The sequence below is a fragment of the Schistocerca piceifrons genome, chromosome 2 (assembly GCF_021461385.2).
Source record: "Schistocerca piceifrons isolate TAMUIC-IGC-003096 chromosome 2, iqSchPice1.1, whole genome shotgun sequence".
Taxonomy (NCBI): Eukaryota; Metazoa; Arthropoda; class Insecta; order Orthoptera; family Acrididae; genus Schistocerca; species Schistocerca piceifrons.
In genome coordinates, this window is record NC_060139.1 from 295679136 (window position 1) to 295698516 (window position 19381).

At 45.2% G+C, this 19381-nt stretch overlaps 1 protein-coding gene across 1 annotated transcript in view; it reads right to left on the reverse strand.

Moving 5' to 3' along the window:
- Positions 1-19381, reverse strand: part of LOC124776486 (sodium-coupled monocarboxylate transporter 1-like) — a 118594-nt gene that overhangs the window by 87160 nt on the left and 12053 nt on the right. Inside the window, exon 2 of the mRNA XM_047251502.1 lies at positions 4080-4253. Within this exon, the coding sequence (XP_047107458.1) occupies positions 4080-4139 (60 nt within the window). The 5' untranslated portion in view covers positions 4140-4253. The remainder of the gene's footprint in view (positions 1-4079; positions 4254-19381) is intronic.

The following is a 19381-nucleotide window of genomic DNA, read 5'->3' on the forward strand; positions in this document are numbered from 1 at the left end:
ATTTACTATACACTCATATTTTTTGTGTAAAGGTATGATTTTTGCAAATTTATCATGAGGCCATCATAGAATGCTTCCCTACACTGGTCTGCAGCCTTTTTTATGTGCCAAAATGCTACCTAATTTCTAGCGCAAAGAGGTAAAAATCAGAGAGAGCCAAGTCCAGGCCGTATGGTGGGTGATCAAATACTTCCCATGGAAAACAGTGCAGGAGTGTCATTCCTGCACCTGCAAGTTCGGATGAGAATTTTCACGAATAAAGCAATGTATCCCGCGTCCGGCCATCCTGATTTAGGTTTTCTGTGATTTCCCTAAATCGCTTCAGGCAAATGCCAGGATGGTTCCTTTGAAAGGGCACGGCCGACTTCCTTCCCTAATCCGATGAGACCGATGACCTCGCTGTCCGGTCTCCTTCCCCAAACAACCCAACCCCAAGGAAACGTATGACAGTAACGTTATGTGGGCTGCATGCAACCAGGCGGAACCCCTCAGCACACACTTTATACTTGGTGGGAGACACTATTGTCGTAGGCATCTTTACCTGCTCACTTTGCACTCAGAACTGAAAACTGGGACGTGACGTAATAGATGGGCAGACTAAAGACTCTGCAACACATCTGCGCAAAGCTTCTCCGAATTTTCACTGTGGTTTTAATTTCGTGACCGATCAGAGACTGAAAAAAAATAGACTTCGTACTAAGCAGTAATGGGTTTGACAGAAGTTAAACCAACAAAAACAATACGCAATTGAATTTTAGAATAAATTTATAATACAAACAAATGAAGCTTATTCAGGGCTTAACACTATATGAATTTTTGTTGTAATTTTGACCAATATTACCTCAAAAGATATATGTGACACTTCTTTGAAACACCCCACTCGTAAGAAGGCACTACTAAAAGTGAGTTACACATTACTATGGCACGCCAAGTAGCTTTTATTGAATGCTGAAGTACTCTTCAAAATGACACAGATAGTGACACTACTTTTCAGCATTGTCACCAAGTCTCCGCAAGCATCGGTCGGGACGTTCTATAATCGTTTAATATCTCTACTATAAAAATTCTCTTCTTTATCACGAGCATCGACAATAGCTGTATTAACATTCTCGTCGGTGGAAAATCTTTCTCTCTCTCTCTCTCTCTCTCTCTCAAGATGTTCATTTAGATTGCCAAAAAGATAGAAAGCTTATGTGCAAGATTTGGGCTTCCCGACGTCCATCACCCTCGGCCTTGGTGAAATTGTTGGCACCATTTCACTACTGCTGGTCACGACAGCTTACTTGTTCCATTCACCGCTACAGTTTCATAGCGAATCTGTGTACAATTTAAACGTTTTGCCCACGAGAATCGTACTATACCGCTCACTTCAACTCTGGAGCACGTTTCCAGTTGCCAGGCCACACTACGATGTACCTGTTCTGTTATCCATACCGCAGGAGAACTGTGTCTGTAGGAAACTGGGAACATGTACTATCATCTGACAATACGTCACTGCTGTTGCGCAATGTTCTTAGTGAGGGATAGCATGTGAAACGTACTATCTAAAGCCCCTCCGTAATACCACAAGAAGTCATTTTTATGGACTGCTAATTTTATTACATTAATTTAATTGCGATGCATTCTGATCCTTTGGCGCTCATTTTCAGGCAAAAAGAAGTACAAGACACTAAAATACTGTTTACATTACTAAGAATGCTAGCACAGTAGTATCTGATTACAAGATTAGTTTGAATAGTGTGAGCATGTAACATCATGCAAGTATTTAAGTATAATGCCAAAGAGCCATCTGAAATGAGATGATCACTGAAAGTATGTTTAGGATAGGTGAATGTGAGATGTAAGATTGTTGGAAGGGTTCTGGGAAAGTGTTATAGATCTGTAAAGGAAATAGCATGCAAAAGACCCAATGTGACCAATTAAAGATCACTGTTCAAGCATTCGAAGCCCTTATGAAATGAGAGATACGCTGTTAGGAACGTAACAGGACGTTATGATCCATCTGAAAGTGGAACAGAGGTGCTCAGGGAACTTAAATAGTGTTACTTGGAAGAGAGGCGATATAGTTTTCGCAAAACGGAGTTGAGTTCTCAATATACAACCGAAACAGCGATTGCAGTTGTTGATTAGTGTAATTTAGGTATGATTATGATTTCCATGTATGTTGCTGCAAGTACCTCTGCTTCTCATATGGAAAATATAACGAACTAAAAATATTTCTTGTCAGCCTCATAATTTACATAGGCCGTATGCTTTTGATCAGAAATCCCTTTCTGAGTACTTCACTGACTACATGAAACTGCTACATGCAGCCACCTGAGTAGTGACAATGAATGAACGTGCATTATCAATGTAATTCTGTGTAGCAGACTATATTCAATCGTGAACGGGACATTGCGGTTTGTGTTCTGCTCGGCTTGCCAAAACAAGGACCGTGGTCAGGAAGTGATGTTGTCTCGTAATTGGGTGGACACCACAGTGACGTCATTCGTACATTTGACCACCGTTGTGAGACACATAGCATTGGAAGGCTGACTTGCCGTTAAAAACACCAGCTGACGACTGAAACCTACAAATTGTGGCTCATAGGCACCCACAATAGAATGTAACAGAACTGCGTGCTGCCTTTTTGGAGGCAACTAGGAGATGTGTGTCGACCAGATAATGTGTAACAGTCTCCAAACGAACAACTGCTCTTCTAAGCCTCCATTATGCCTAACAGCACAAAATCTCTGTCGAGCGTTATTTAAGAGCTGTTGAATATGGGACAGCATCCTCAGGCCTATTGTCCAGCCGATACCGAACATTTTGGCTTATATTTTTTCTTTCAAGATGATAAGGATGGATTTACTACGCCCACTTTGTGAATATCTGCGTCCAGGAGGCATCAGTCAACCAAATGGCATGGTCTCCGGCATCTGCTGATGCGAATAAATGTCTGCGACCTGTTGAAAGTTGCTGTACATCGTAGCAGGAACGTTCTTCACACAGTGGATGACTTCAGGAGAATGGGATGGATTTGACCAGAAACACCTTGAACAGCTTCTGGACGGTATGCCAAGGAGGACCAAAACATGTTGCAACGCATGGAGCAGGGGAAAACAGTGCTGAATGTTAACCAGTAACAGAGTTTAATTCCACATATGATGAAGGGCGTGCTTCTTCGAACAGACTGCTTTTATTCTGGTTATTGTTTCATCATAGAATGAAGGCTTTTACGGCAGGTGTTGTCATCACTTAACACTTCCGGGCTGAGATGCTGTGGTACATACATAAGTCTCGCCCCTGACGTTTCGCCTTCGACTGCGGAAGCCATCCTCCGAGGACAATCGGCGAACTGCAACGAGAGCAAGAGTGAGCGCTGTATATATATGCCATCCAGAGGACGCCGCTGTAAATCACGTGACGTCGGCTGTGCTATGATCTCTGATATTGCCAACTTTCTCAGTTGAAATTAATCGATTGTCACGCTGTTGCTGCAATGTTGATAGCCATATCTTATCCAGCTTAATGCCTTCATACTTTCTATTAAAATTATTGCGGTGTTGGGCAATCTCAATGGCCTCTCTGTACATTCGCGCATAATAATGCGACGTCTTTGCTATGACGGTCGTCTCACTAAACTTTATTTCATGATCATCTTCCCGAAAAACATGTTCCGCTACAGCCGATTTATCGATCTGTCCGAGGTGGCAGTTCCTTTTATGTTCACCCAGACGGCTGTTGACGCTTCTTTTTGTTGTGCCTATATAGACGTTTCCACAACTGCACGGAATTTTATAGACACCTGGTGTAGCTAGAGGATGTCGTTTGTCTTTTGCGGATCTTAAACATTCTTTTGTTTTCGTGGTGGGTCTGAAAACAGTTTCCACATCGTACTTGCTTAAAATTGTTTTTTTTTTTTTTATCTCAGAGTATAGTTATTTTTAAGACTTATTCCCCCCCACCTGTCTAAGCCACACAAGCAAAACATTTTTAGAGGAGATTGTTGAAGACAGGTAACAGTATCACGGAAACCACGTCGCAGGCAAGCGCGCTCATGGTCTAGTTGCAGGGCAGTGAAGTGCGTGCGACATTACGTGCATGGCGGAAGCTCCCGCCTCAGAGCTGGACATGGTGGACTGCTCGGCTCCCAGCATGCCTAGCGGCCCTGGCAGTCTCTCCGCCGCTGTCGGTCAGATGAGGAGATGCGCCACGAGGTGAAGAGCGCGGGCGACGGCGCGCTCAGCTGCGGGGCCACGCTCTCCGGCTTCCTGCAACACGCCACACACATAAGCACCACTGCTCAGCGCCTCGGCGATAGGCAACCAACACCACTGCTGCGCTTCGCACCGCTGCCTGCGCTGACGCTCGCAGGCGTATACAGCGGCGCTCACACACACAAACCATCATGCCCCCCCCCCCCCCCCCCCGCACACACACGCACGCACGTGACATGAGGCGAACAAACACAAAAATAAAGTCTGAAAATCAGTACCTTGGAATAAAGAAGCTGCTTTTTCACCTCCATTTGGTAGCTGCTATTTATCTATCACTGAAATAACTGAAATCTTAACATTACAGAAAAACTGTCGGAAAAAAGAGGCCTTTTAGGGTTATGCGGTACCTCATCCAGATTCCAGACAAAAGTTTATGTAGAAAAATTACGTCGTGTGCATTTTGAAACGCTGGAAACACGGTCACATAGTGCAGGGCAACGGAATGTGCAGAGGAACGTGTCCTATCACCTCGAATTAGCATGTTATTGCGATGTGGCCTATATGCTTTCCTGTAGTCCATTATTTCGATGTTGCTATTACTTTAACACACACTGTATAACATGACGACGACTTCTGTGCACTTTAGGTGGATTTTTCCGGTGTTTTTCTCGTACTCTGTACGGTATTAGGGTCACGCAACTGTTTTCTTGGTGGATAACTCTTTTTTGTTGCACCTGTATCGTGCTTTCATACAATGGCTGAATGTTGCTGTTATTTTCTCCTACCTAGTACACTGGCCGCCAGTATGGCTATATTTTGCATTGTTATTTATCTAGTCGCGTAGTATCACAAAACCCTCCATATAGTTCACAAAGTACAAAATAAAAATTTAAAAAGCTGAATAAAATGGGCGTCCTCCATTCAATGCCACCCATAGCTTTACAGTGAGGTTGAAGCCTTCCGTCTTACAAGTTGGACAGACCAGCATATTAGTCCAATGTTTGACTATGCCTCAGATCATGTTTCATCTCACTCTTGCATCAAAGTTTGAAAGGTGACCATATCGGTGTGCTTGGGCGCTATTTCTGTTTGCCTAAAGTGTCTGCGTCACTCTTCATTGCATGGCCACAGAGGCATGATTCAGTAGCACGAAGAGGCGCAATGAGGACTCGACAAATGTGCATTTAGAAGAATAATCTCACACAAGTAGTGTTTCTGCGAAGGGAACAGGAGACTGCAAGTTCTCTATTGTTTACATGTCCACCGCTCAGTGGACCTAGATTTGAAGCGGGTGGTGCCTGAGAGATCCACTTAGCTAATAGCCGGTGTGTCGACCTTTGGCACAGATAACAGCGGCGATGAGTCGTGGCATTCAACCAATGGAGCCGTGGTAGGTCACTGGAAGGAGTTTGCACCACATCTGCAGTGAAAAGTCACCTAATTCCAGTAAATTGCGGGGCGATGAGCTCTGACGCCACGTTCAATCACATCCCCGATGTGTTCGATTGGGTTCAGATCTGGCGAGATGTGGGGCCAGCACGTCAATTGCAACTTCCACTGTGTTCTTCGGACCACTCCATCACGCTGTTGACCTTGCGACATGGCGCATTATTTGGTTGAAAAATGCCACTGCAGTCGGGAAACATTATCTACATCTACATACATACTCCGCAATCCACCATGCGGTGCGTTGAGGAGGGTACCTCGTATCACAACTAGCATCTTCTCTCCCTGTTCCACTCCCAAACAGAACGAGGGAAAAATGACTGCGTATATGCCTCTGTACGAGAACTAATCCCTCTTATCCTTGTGGTCTTTCCGCGAAATATAAGTCGGCGGCAGTAAAATTGTACTGCAGTCAGCCTCAAATGCTGGTTCTCTAAATTTCCTCAGTAGCGATTCACGAAAAGAACGCCGCCTTTCCTCCAGAGACTCCCACCCGAGTTCCTGAAGCATTACCGTAACACTCGCGTGATGATCAAAGCTACCAGGAAGAAATCTAGCAGCCCGCCTTTGGGTTGTTTCTATGTCCTTCCTCAATCCGACCTGATAGGGATCCCAGACGCTCGAGCAGTACTCAAGAATAGGTAGTATTAGTGTTTTATAAGCAGTCTCCTTTACAGATGAACCACATCTTCCCAAAATTCTACCAATGAACCGAAGACGACTATCCGCCTTCCGCACAACTGCCATTACATGCTTGTCCCACTTCATATCGCTCTGCAATGTCACGCCCAAATGTTTAATCGAGGTGACTGTGTCAAGCGCTACACTACTAATGGAGTATTCCAACATTACAGGATTCTTATTCCTATTCATCTGCATTAATTTACATTTATCTATATTTAGAGTTAGCTGCCATTCTTTACACCAATCACAAATCCTGTCCAAGTCATCTTGTATCCTCCTACAGTCACTCAACGACGACACCTTCCCGTACACCACAGCATCATCAGCAAACAGCCGCATATTGCTATCCACCCTATCCAAAAGATCATTTATGTAGACAGAAAACAACAGCGGACCTACCACACTTCCCTGGGGCACTCCAGATGATACCCTCACCTCCGATGAACACTCACCACCGAGGACAACGTACTGGGTTCTATTACTTAAGAAGTCTTCGAGCCACCCACATATTTGGGAACCAATCCCATTCATGATCGTCATGAAGGGGTGTATGTGGCCTGCAACCAGTGTACGATAATCCTTGGCCGTCACGGTGTCATTCACGAGCTCCACTGGACCCATGTGATACGCATGTGAATATTCCTCAGAGCATAATGGAGCCGCCGCCAGCTTGTCTCCGTGCCGCAGTAAAGTGTCAGGGAGCTGTTCCCCTGGAAGAGGGTGGATTCGCGCCCTCCCATCGTCACGATGAAGTAGTTATCGGGATTCAGCAGACCATGCAACGCTCTGCCACTGCGCCAACGTTTAGTGGCGGTGGTCGCGTCCCCATTTCAGTCGTAGTGGCCGATGTCGTGGTGTTAACATTGGCACTTGCATGTGTCGCGTGTTGCGTATGCCCATCGTTAGGAGTGTTCGGTTCACTGTGTGTTCAGACACACTCGTACTCTGTCTAGCATTAAAGTCCGATTTTAGTTCCGCCACAGTTCGCTGCCTGTCCTATTTTATCAGTGTGCCCAGCCTAGACGTCCGAAATCTGTAAGGAGGGGTGGCCGCCCGAGCTACGTCGTCAAAATCGCCTAGACGTGGAGTCACCTTGGTTTCGCCACGTTGAAGACACCCCACAAGTCGTGCAGTTTTCGAAATGCTCTTGCTGAGCCTCCGGGGTATCACAATCTGCTCTCGGGCAAACTCAGATAGATCGCGGACCTTCCCCATTCTACACACGGACACCACTCCCACTGATACTACTTGCACCGTGCCTGAGTCTGACTAGCAATCATTTCTTGTCACGTGACGCTGCTATCGCCTGGACGTGTTTATATCGATAGTAGGTCGGTGGCCATAATGTTCTGACTGATGAGTGTATACTTTAGCTGCTTGTAAGGCTCTCAAAACTTCAGCAGGTTCGACGTGTCCTTAGCCAGGAAGCCATGTGCAGTGTGTAGGCCACATTATTCTCACTAACTCCCTTAGTGAGACAGCCACTCCACTAGCTGCAGGGGCCTGTTATACCAAACTGATGAACAATATTCTGTCACATTTCACAGCAATACCACAGCCGAAGTCCCCAACGCGTCTGTGTCGCAGCATCATCACGTACTTACCAGTTTGGACAAAATAGAATTACGGCTCTCCAGATTCCACTTCGCCCATTCAAGGCGAGATCTCTGCAAGAGCATTCGGTCCAGCATTATTGTCAGACATCTGCCTTAGGCACTGCCCAATTGCAGGCAGCTTTGAGTGTCGTAATTGGATTAGGATGGTGTGTCCATGCAGTGTAATATTTCTACAGAGTATCAAGGTCTTTATTGAGTTTAACCTGAATTTCTTCAGCGGTTTTGCCCTGGCACACTGTAGTCAGATCGTTCTTTGGTACCTGCCCTGCCTTTGAGCTGAGCGACAGGCGCCACCTTGCGCAACTCTGCTGTGACACACACTGTAAACAAGATGTCTGGCTGGAGCTTCCGCGTCGCCGGACGTCCTCACCTTGTCCATACACTGTCAACAACAAACACACCAGCTTTTCGCCGTTGCGTGAGAAACGGAAATTTCCGTAGATCCTCGGCTGCTGGCGGAGAGTCATTAGCATTGTAGGTAGTAGATTCAGTAATGAATAAAAACTCTGGATTCCATATTCCAAGCGTGCGGCAGGGGCCAAGAGTGCCCTCTTGCTGCATCTTGGGAGACCTGTGCTTGTGCAGTTAGGTACCAACAGCCCAGGTATGGAACTGCAGCTAGAACAGGGGCTAAGTGAAAAGTTAGTTATTTGTTATATTTTCTTATTTTGATGTTATCTTTATACGGTCTCCGTACTGGACGTATCGCTTGTAGCTCTCATATATCTACAATTATTCTGCTAATTACTGTCGAGTATTACTTCACTAGTTACTCTCAAGGGCGTGGCACATGATACTTGTTCTTGTCCCAGTAATAGTGTATTCCGTAATTTTCCACTTTCGTCTGAATTATGAGAAGAGTGAATGGTTACACGCCAGTGCTGCTGGTCTAATATCACCCCAAGCCGCAGCCTAAGTCTGTAACGCACCCTTGTGCCGTTGCATTCGAGTCGGTGGCGGCCAGTTCGAATCTTGGCAGAACAAAAAATTTTTCATCGCCAGTATTTGCCCGGCGAAGGGAGGAGAGCTGGGGGCATAAAGTCCCTGATGACCAGAGTCTGACTCAACATTTTTCATTAAATTATTCCCAACCTGTTCTCAGTGTCTCGGGGTGTAAGAGCATGTGACACTGGCGATGGTGATCCGTCCGTTGGATGGGGACGTTAACCCCGGTGACCCCTCTGGGGATATTTTATTTTATTTTACATGTCTATTTCTGTAGGAGAGAACTGAGTAGGAAATGTCCATCGTCATGCAACAAGTCAGTACATGAAATTAACACCTGAAAAGTTAATACTAGATAAAATAAAATGAACACGAATCCAATACAGACGACATGATGCTGAGTATATACTAGGATAATCAAAAATATGAGGCAGGAATTAGCTTTTTTTGCCCAGGAAGTCTCTGGCAGAATTGAAAGAGTGAGCCATGAGGAAATTCTTCAGTTTGGACGTGGATGTACAAGGAGAACTGCTAAGGTTAGCCGATTGAAATGCAGCAGAATACTGTATACCTTTCTGCTGAAAAGTCAAGGAGGTGCAACCTAAACTCAGCTTGGGTTTCGCTGCATCAAACTTTTCCACTTTCGTACCAAACCATATTTTGTAGATGTCGACTTTGGTAGTGCTACAATTTTAAAGGAAGGAAGGGAGATTAATTTAACGTACCGTCGTCAGCGCGGGCATTACAGACGGAGCACCAGCTAAGATAACGAAAAGATGGAGAAGGAAATCGGCCGTGCCCTTTCGACGGAACAATCCCGGCATTTGCCAGGACGGATGTAGGGAAATCACGGAAATCCTAAATCTAGGTGGCCGAACGGGGTTTTAAACCATCGTCCTCCCGTAGCGAGTCCAGCGTGCGAACCACTGCCCCATGTCGCCTTGCTCTGTCTCATACTGGAGGACAGTTTGTAACAGATAACGGAAAGCATCCGCGATATTTTGAAAACGTAACATACACGTTTATCTACCTTGTTCATTGTACAGCACAAATTAAACGAGAACGTACTTTCTTTATCAGATGTTAATGTGCTACGGAAACGAAGGTTTGCCACAACTTTACAGAAGTCGTATGCACCTGGTTACGCTCAAATGTGGCTCTGAGTATATGAGGAGCGTTTTGCACTGTGTCGACTGGCAAAAAAGTGTCGAATCCTGGCTTTTTTTTACTTATTATACCTCTGAGCTGGCTAATCACGTCTGTAATCATGAGTTTATCATTCAATAATGTCATATGGAATAACGTTTTGCTGTACCCATTTTTGAAAAAGAAAGTCTTAAGTGCCCAGAGACGTGTTGTAAGAATAACACGTGGTGCTCACTCACGACCGTCTTGTAGACCTGTTTAAGGAGTGGGTATTCTGACTGCTGCTTCACAGTGTACTTATTCCCGCATGAAGTTGGTTGTAAATAATCCACTACAGTTCAAAAGGAATTGAGATATACGTAAATACAGTGCCAGAAGAGAAAACGACATTCATTGCTTCACATTAAGGTTGTCTTCAGCACAAAAAGGGGTTCAAAATGCCGCAAGTAAAATATTTGATAATACATAAAACGTCTGACAGGCAGGAACGCAAAATTTGAAAAGAAACTGAAAAAGTTTCTCCTTGACAGCTCTTTTTTTCATTCGACGATATCTGTTATTACGATGTGTAAAAGGCGGTGGGTAGGAATTACTAACTCCCATCTGGACATTTAATAATAATAATAATAATAAAATACTTATAAATCTTCAGCATGTAGCCACAGTTACAGATTAGTGCGATGTGAATGTAAAATGTCTCGTTCCACATTATTAACTATTTATCGTGCAAATGATCCATAGTACATGAACCTAACTAACAAACTAACGCACATCAGCCGAACACTAAAGCATCGCGCAGCTCTCGTAAATACTTCAGCGACCTCTGTGACTTGTGTTGGTACACTGAGCCAGCTTCACATATTTCACAACAGGGACTCCTATTCTTCTCGTCTGGGACTTAAAAATCACTCGTCTTGTACTGCACCGCATATCTCCAACTGATTTCAAACAGTTTAGACCACATCACGCAGGCTATAGTTTTCACAAGCTCCACAAATGGTATAGCAGGTTGCGTACCTCCTCTGTACTCTGCCTCATAGTCCTGTGCTCATGGTCAGAACTGCTCTTGTGTCCTACTATTACATCCGAATATAAATATTGTCGGCAGTTTACAAGCTTGAGATATCAGAATGGTGTTTCGGTGGCACTCCTCTGCCACGTGGCGTCATTCGCTTGTGGTTTGGAGGTGCACGGCGTTAACACAGAGCTCTCCCGGCCGTCGTAAGTTTTGCAGACGCAGGAGCTGCGTTTCTGCTGTCTCGACGCTGAGTGGACCGCGTTCAGTCCTTCCAGCTTGGAAGTACCGGGAACGGAACCCGGGTCCTCTTCTTGGCAATTAGACACGTTGACCATTCAGTTAGGGAGGCACACCTGTGTTGACAATACTTAGTGGGCAATCTGATTGTAGGTTTTCTGTGTTCAGCAGATTTTGTTCAGCAACTGGAAGTAACCTATAGTTACTATACGCCCTAGTACTTTTATATAATCCGAAAGCATTTCGTCGACTCGGGCTAACCGTAATTGAGTGGGTAGCCTCAAATCATTGGGTGCCCTGTTAACCAGCGTGCGTGTTACTGGGAGACCTACTCCTCCTTGATGGACATCAGCCCCCCCCCTCCCTAATTACGATTCACAGCCCTTTTGCTCCGTTGTACGGATCGTCCAGTTGCTTTTCCCACGTGCCGGCCTTTTCTTCAGAGCCTGCCACTGTGGCCGAGCGGTTCTGGGCGCTTCAGTCCGGAACCGCGCTGCTGCTACGGTCGCAGTTCGAACCATGCCCCGGGCATGGATGTGTGTGATGTCCTTAGGTTAGGTTAGGTTTAAGTAGTTCTAAGTCTAGGGGACTGATGACCTCAGATGTTAAGTCCCATAGTTCTTAGAGCCATTTAAACCATTTTCTTCAGAGTTTCAAAATGTTATCGCTTCAGTTAACATTACTGCTTTCCAGCTACTCGAAATTTCATTCGCAGAGTCAGTCGTTCCTTTTGCAGCTTTTACATGGCATGTGAAACCTTGCTATCTGCAGTATCTAATTTATGAAAGTATGAATACACCAGTCCAAGAAGAAATAATTTAACAATGGTTATGAAGAAAGAAAGTTTTGGAGTAGGGAAGGTATCTTATATTGAACGAAAACGTGCTAAAAATGTCGGCAACTAACTCTATCCGGAAACTCATTGACCAGCTTAATCTATAAGGGGAAGTCAAATGAAAAAGAGACAGCTGGGAGAAAGCAAGCGAACTGTTTACTATATCAAAAGAAATCATTTTAACTGTTTCTACAATTATTCCGCTGTGCGGCAAGACGCTCAGTGCTGTCATAGTAAAATTTCTGCAGTTGCCTAGTGAACTATGATTGTGCCCCGGCGTTATGGCGATTACTTTTGAAATAACAAACATTTTACTTGCTTTGTTTCCGCCTGTATCGTTTTCATTTGACTGTCTCTTATACTTCCCTGCAGTATACTCGCAATCACATCAGTGTCTCTGGGTGTTGACGAAAGAGATACACTGTGTGAGGTTTAACTGATAAATTAAATAAACTACATTGGTTTTCGTATTAAGGGAGGTTTATTTCAGTGAAATTATTGACCTACGTAGTTTTGAACTGTTAGCTTCTTTTGCCGTTGCCGAGATTTCTGCAGGGATGTAATTGCAGGCGCTGTGCTGAGCGCTGGCGATGTACGTTTTCCGTTTCGGTGATCAGACGCTGGAGTCTTTCTAAGATCGATTACGTAGCTGCAGGGTGGATATCACTGGCGAGGAACGGTGGCTGCCTTAATCCTGCGTTGCAGGTCAAGTCGATGCCGGCTAGCCTTAAGGACGATAATCAAGGAGCCTCGCGGTGTCGAGAATTGATTCATGTCTGCAAGGATGCGTTTTCGCAACTGTGCAACACGTCGTGTAATTTGTCTGGCGTATCGCACGTCGCTGGAGCGCTTCGGTTCTGGCAGCGGACTTCTGCACATAACGGAGAGCGTGGGAACAAACTCGTGAGGGTTACACTTAACGTTCTGAGAGCGTTTGTTACGAGACTTGCCAACAAGCACATTACTTCCTGCGCCAAACATGTCATCTGACTTGATGACCAGCACGGTAACAGTAAAGGGACTCGGAGACGTAAGAGCAATATTGTTTCGTGCAAGGAATCCGCGATCGCAATAGGAAAGGGAGAGGAAAAGAGGTGGGAGCGGGTGGGAGCGGGGGCGGTGGGGGGGGGGGGGGGGGGTTGTGGCGCTGGGGTGCAGGGACGCATGACTCTGCTGCTCTACGTACCCTCCACCACACTCCATCCGGGGGTAAACGTGTATAGCTATGTATAGCACCTCACAGGTGTATATAACATCTCATTTACAGAACTTTCCGCATCTGCGTCTACATCTGCATTCCACAAATACCGTGCAGGGTTTGGCGTAGGGTAAATACTGTCACAAGCGTTGTCCGTGGTGAGAGGTAGTGCCTGAAATTTGGTGTTCTCGGCACATTCTTGACACTGTGGGTCTCGGAATATCGAATTCTCTAACGATTTCCGAAATGGAATGTCCCAGGCTTCTAGCTCCAACTAACATTCCGCCTTCAAAGTCTGATAATTCCCGTCGACCGGTTATAATCACGTCGTAAACCTTTTGACATGAATCGCCTGAGTACAAATGACAGCTCCGGCAATACATTGCCATTTTATACCCTGTGTACGCGGTACTACCGCCATCTGTATATGTGCGTACCGCCATCCCATGACTTTTGTCACCACAGTGCATTATTAACTTATGGGTATACGAGACATGCATAAAAATTCAACCTCGATTTTCTCGAAAAGTAGATGGCGTCGCATGAAGAGCCGCTAGCCAGGTACTCGGGGCAGGTTCCTCTACAACATTCCTAAGACTCATCAAAACCCGTGATTAACAAGTCTGATGGTCGCCATGTAAGTGTGAAGTACACTACTGGCCATTAAAATTGCTACACCACGAAGATGACATGCTAAAGACTCAAAATTTAAAGGACAGGAGGAAGATGCTGTGATATGCAAATGATTAGCTTTTCAGAGCATTCACACAAGGTTGGCGCCCGTGGAGACACCTACAACGTGCTGACATGAGGAAAGCTTCCAACCGATTTCTCATAAACAAACAGCAGTTGACCAGCGTTGCCTGATGAAACGTTGTTGTGATGCCTCGTGTAAGGAGGAGAAATGCGTACCATCACGTTTTCGACTTTGATAAAGGTCGGATTGTAGTCTATCGCGATTGCGGTTTATCGAATCAGGACATTGCTGCTCGCGTTGGTCGAGATCCAATGACTGTTAGCAGAATATGGAATCGGTGGTTTCAGGAGGGTAATACGGAAAGCCGTGCTGGATCCCAAGAGCCTCATATTACTAGCAGTCGATATGACATGCATCTTATCCGCATGGCTGTAACGTATCGTGCAGCGACGTCTCGATCCCTGAGTCAACGGATGGGGATGTTTGCAAGACAACAACTATCTGCACGGACAGTTCGATGGCGTTTCCAGCAGCATGGACTATCAGCTAGAAGACCATGGCTGCGGTTACCCTTGACGCTGCATCACAGACAGGAGCGCCTGCGATGGTGTACTCAACGACGAACCTGGGTGCACGAATGGCAAAACGTCATTTTTTCGGATGAATCCTGATTCTGTTTGCAGCATCCTGATGGTCGTATCCGTGTTTGGCGTCATCGCGGTGAATGCACATTGGAAGCATGTATTCGGCATCGCCATACTGGCGTATCACCCGGCATGATGTTATGCGGTGCCATTGGTTACACGTCTCGGTCACCTCTTGTTCGCATTGTCGGCACTTTGAACAGTGGACGTTACATTTCAGATGTGTTACGAACGTGGCTCTACTCTTCATTCGATCCCTGCGAAACCCAAAATTTCAGCAGGATAATTCATGACCGCATGTTGCTGGTCCTGAAGGGCCTTTCGGGATACAGAAAATGTTCAACTGCTGCTCTGGGCAGCACATTCTCCAGATCTCTCACCAATTGAAAACATCTGGTCAATGGTGGCCGAGCAACTGGCTCGTCAAAATACGCCAGTCACTCCTCTTGCTGAAGTGTTGTATCGTGTTGAAATTGCATGGGCAGCTGTACCTGTACACGCCATCCAAGCTCCGTTTGACTCAATGCCCAGGCGTATCAAGGCCGTTATTACGGCCAGAGGTGTTTTTTCTGGGTACTGATATCTCAGGATCTATGCACCTAAATTGCGTGAATATGTAATCACATGTCAGTCCTAGTATAATATATTTGTCCAATGAATACCAGTTTATCATCTGCATTTCTTCTTGGTGTAGCAATTTTAATGGCCAGCAGTGTAAATCATCTGTTAGCTGCCCCATCAGTTCTGTATTCATACCGTGTTCCTTTAATTTCGGAAGGCATTCTATACATGGAGGTGCACTGCTGTTTGGCGAACAAAACACGAGCTTACCGAGTGTAGAAGCAGAAGTGGATTGAGAACTTCCTATCAGATGGAGATGGGACTCAACACGTCCTTCGTAACGAGAGGGTATATTATATACAACGTGGTAAGCTCCGCGAGGGTTTCCACAGACGCTGCTGTTGTCTGCAGGGTCGACCACTGTTGCACGGACTGCAAGCTGACACCGAACCTGAATAAAAGTAACGAACTGCGCATAGATAGGCGAAGAGATCCGCTACTGTTCGATTACGCTGTCGATGGTAAATCACTGGAAATAGAAACTATAGCAAAACACGCAGATGTAAGTGTCCGAAGTGACGTCAGATGGAATGATCATATAAAACTAATCATAAGGAAAATGCGGGCTGAACAAGAACTCCATTGGCAAAATGTGAAGGTTGCTTTGGGATATTTTCTGAGTGGCTGGCTCTGAGCACTATGGGACTTAACATCTATGGTCATCAGTCCCCTAGAACTTAGAACTACTTAAACCTAACTAACCTAAGGACAGCACACAACACCCAGCCATCACGAGGCAGAGAAAATCCCTGACCCCGGCGGGAATCGAACCCGGGAACCCGGGCGTGGGAAATTTTCTGAGTATTTTGGTTCAAGGGACCCGTGTTTTCTTATGGCTTCTCACAGAGGGATTGAATTTAGTTTGATTCTTCCCGCTTGCAGCGGTATTGCATTGAAAATATTGTATCTGCACAGAAGTGCAAATGTAGACGGTACTCGCTGTGCGTTTGTTCGGAGAGAAACTTGTTACATTCAGTCACGGTACTTGCTCTTCATAACTGTGAGGCCTGCTTTAGTCTTGGTCGTTAATTCCGCATTCGTTACGGCTCGGTCCCGTCACGGGTTTGATTTTCCGACAGTGTTAGTTACACGTTAACAGTGATACACAGCTGAACGGGTCGGTTTACCTATAAAGAATCTGCCGATACGCATTCATCTATCAATGCACTGAATGCAGTGGTGCTAAGTTCAGTTGTTATCGCAGGCAATCACGTCACAGTAATTTTGCGTCTGTACATAGGCGCCCATGAATAACCATACCCTTTCGTGTAACTACGTTTCGATGGCTGCCTAAAGGCTTTGTCGCTGTTGTAAAGTATTTTCTCAGAAATAAAGATAATTATGGTAACAAAGTCGAATAAATCGTAATTACAAAATTACTCTGTAAAGAACCACGGTAAACGATAGGCCCCTTACACGAAAATATTGAGCAAATATACCTCAACAACTTCTGAAATTTTGTTGGAGGAGTTCTGTTTCTCGCTATAGGTGTCAGACTGAGATATGCTGGGATAAGAAGAATTGTATTTAATACATTGATGAAAGAAGTGGCTTAGAAAACAATCGTTCGGCCGATTTCTGATTTTTACTTTTCGATCTGTGATTCTTCCAGATTAGATTAATGGAAGAGGGAGAGAGAGAGAGAGAGAGAGAGAGAGAGAGAAAAGAGCGGTGCGTCTCCTCTCGGAATCATTTCGTTACCGGTTACCGGGAGAGCTTTACAGAAATGCTCAACGAACTGCAATGTGACACGCTACAAGAGAGTTGTGCATTGCAGAGACGTTTATTGTTAGAATTCCACACATCGCAAGAAGAGTAGGGCTACACATTGCATTGTTGTACATACAGCTATCGGAATGCCCACGACGAGAAATTCGTAAAAGTTAAAACTCATGCGGTGACTTACTTCCACGCACCTTTAACGAATGGAAAACGAAAAGGGGGAAGGCGACACTACTACACAAAGTACCCTCCGTCACACACCGTAAGGTGTCTTGCGGAGTATAGATGTAGATCGAGACATAGTCTGAGCTTTTGTGACGAAATGCTGTGGGGGAGACTGCTGTCGCATGTGAGAAGGATCCGAATACGGCTGACGTGGTGGACGCAGGAAGCGAGATGTGGGTCTGACGTACACAGGGCGCCAACCGGACAGAGCGCGTGTGGAAATGCGTGTGCCCTGCTCCAGCGTGTCTGGCCTCAATTGCTTTGTTTACGTCTCGAGATGCGTGTCGTTCGCGCCGCGCACGCATTACGCGTGAGAAGGGGGAGGAGATGTTCCGAGCCTGGCGATGCTTGAGTAACGTACAGCGGCAATCCATACGAGTGCACGGGTCATTAGCTGCATTAAAGCTCCTTTTACACGATCGACTTTCTTGTCCCGACTGACTGCTCAAGACAAGAGCGTCTACTGCAGCGCCCCTGGCGTTTTGTTTCCGTACCGACTCTAGTCTGTTTTGAGTGGTCATTTCCGTTTACATGTTAGCGTCAAAATTGTGAGAGCTTTGAATGGTGAAAGTGAGGTTACGAGAGGCTATATTTTGGACGGAAAAATCAAAATATAGTGACAAAACGTAGGAATGAACAACGACAATAGAGTTTATTAATGAGCAAAGCAGAATTCATAGAGGAAGTTCGTGGTGAAGGTCGTGTGGTAAATTCTCTATCCCCTTCCCCGCCTGCTTAGCTTCGTGGTAACATGTTTGCCTACATTACAACGGGCGCTGGTTCGATTTCTGGCTGGGTTGGAAATTTTCTCCGCTCGTGGACTGGGTGTTGTGTTGTCCTCGTCATCCTTTCGTCATCATCACCGACACGCAAGTCGTCCAATGTGACGTCGACTGAAATAAGACTTGCAACCTGGCGGCAGAACTTCCCCGGTTGGGGCCTCCCGGCCGAAAAAAACCACACGTCCATTTCGTTTCTACAATTTTTGTACACTCCTGAGAACTGAAAGAATAGGAAAAGTGTCACCATTTTAGAAAATATACATGTAGATTATGACTAGTTACTACGGTGCTAAAGTTTTATACTTGACATGGCCAAACTTTAGCTTGCAGTAGTTTGGTGTCAATCGCTTCTGAAGAAGGCCAAATTATTTTGGCTGAAACCTGGGTAAAGTTTGGTTTCTATTTGCAACTGAGGCTGACGTGTTACATGTTCCTCAGTAGTGTGTTTACATTTCGCGGCGTGCGGTTGCAGCGGTGGCGGTTATAAAGCTAAGTACAGACAAATCTCTTTGTGCGCTGAATTTGAATATTAAATTTAGTAGTTTTCAATAGTTCTTTCAAATATTAGCAGTGTGTTTACATTTCGCGCATGCAGTTGCAGCTGTAGCGGTTCTTACTTTAAGTTCTGACAAAGTTGTTTGTGCACTCTTGTACAGTTATTAAATTCAACGGTGGCTCTGAGCACTATGGGACTTAACATCTGTGGTCATCAGTCCCCTAGAACTTAGAACTACTTAAACCGAACTAACCTAAGGACATCACACACATCCATTCCCGAGGCAGGATTCGAACCTGCGACCGTAGCTCAACGGTGTCTCGTGCTATTTCTGACAAAATAACTATTTAATAAACTTTTGGAAACTTTCGACCACTATGTTTTTTGAGTTGTTTGTGCGTTGTAGTCGTTGAGTGTTCCAGTCACCGCTTGAATTTTTGGTTTTAGCTATGAAATTGTGTGAAGTTCTGGTGGTATTGGTATTAGTTGTGGTTTAATAGTATAATAAAAGTTGTTGCTTTCTTAGTAGAGAGAAAATTTCGAGACCACTAATGTTAGTTCTTTAAATGGTTCTACTATTGTAACTGCAGAAAGAAGTATCCTTTATTGTATGATTATAAGATAGCGGAACAAACGCTGGTAGCAGTTACTTCTGTAAAATATCTGGGAGTATGCGCACGGAACGATTTGAAGTGGAATGATCATATAAAAATAATTTTTGGTAAGGCGGGTGCCAGGTTGAGATTTATTGGGAGAGTCCTTAGAAAATGAAGTACATCAACAAAAGAGGTGGCTTACAAAACACTTATTCGACCTATACTTGAGTATTGCTCATCAGTGTGGGATCCGTACTAGGTCAGGTTGACAGAG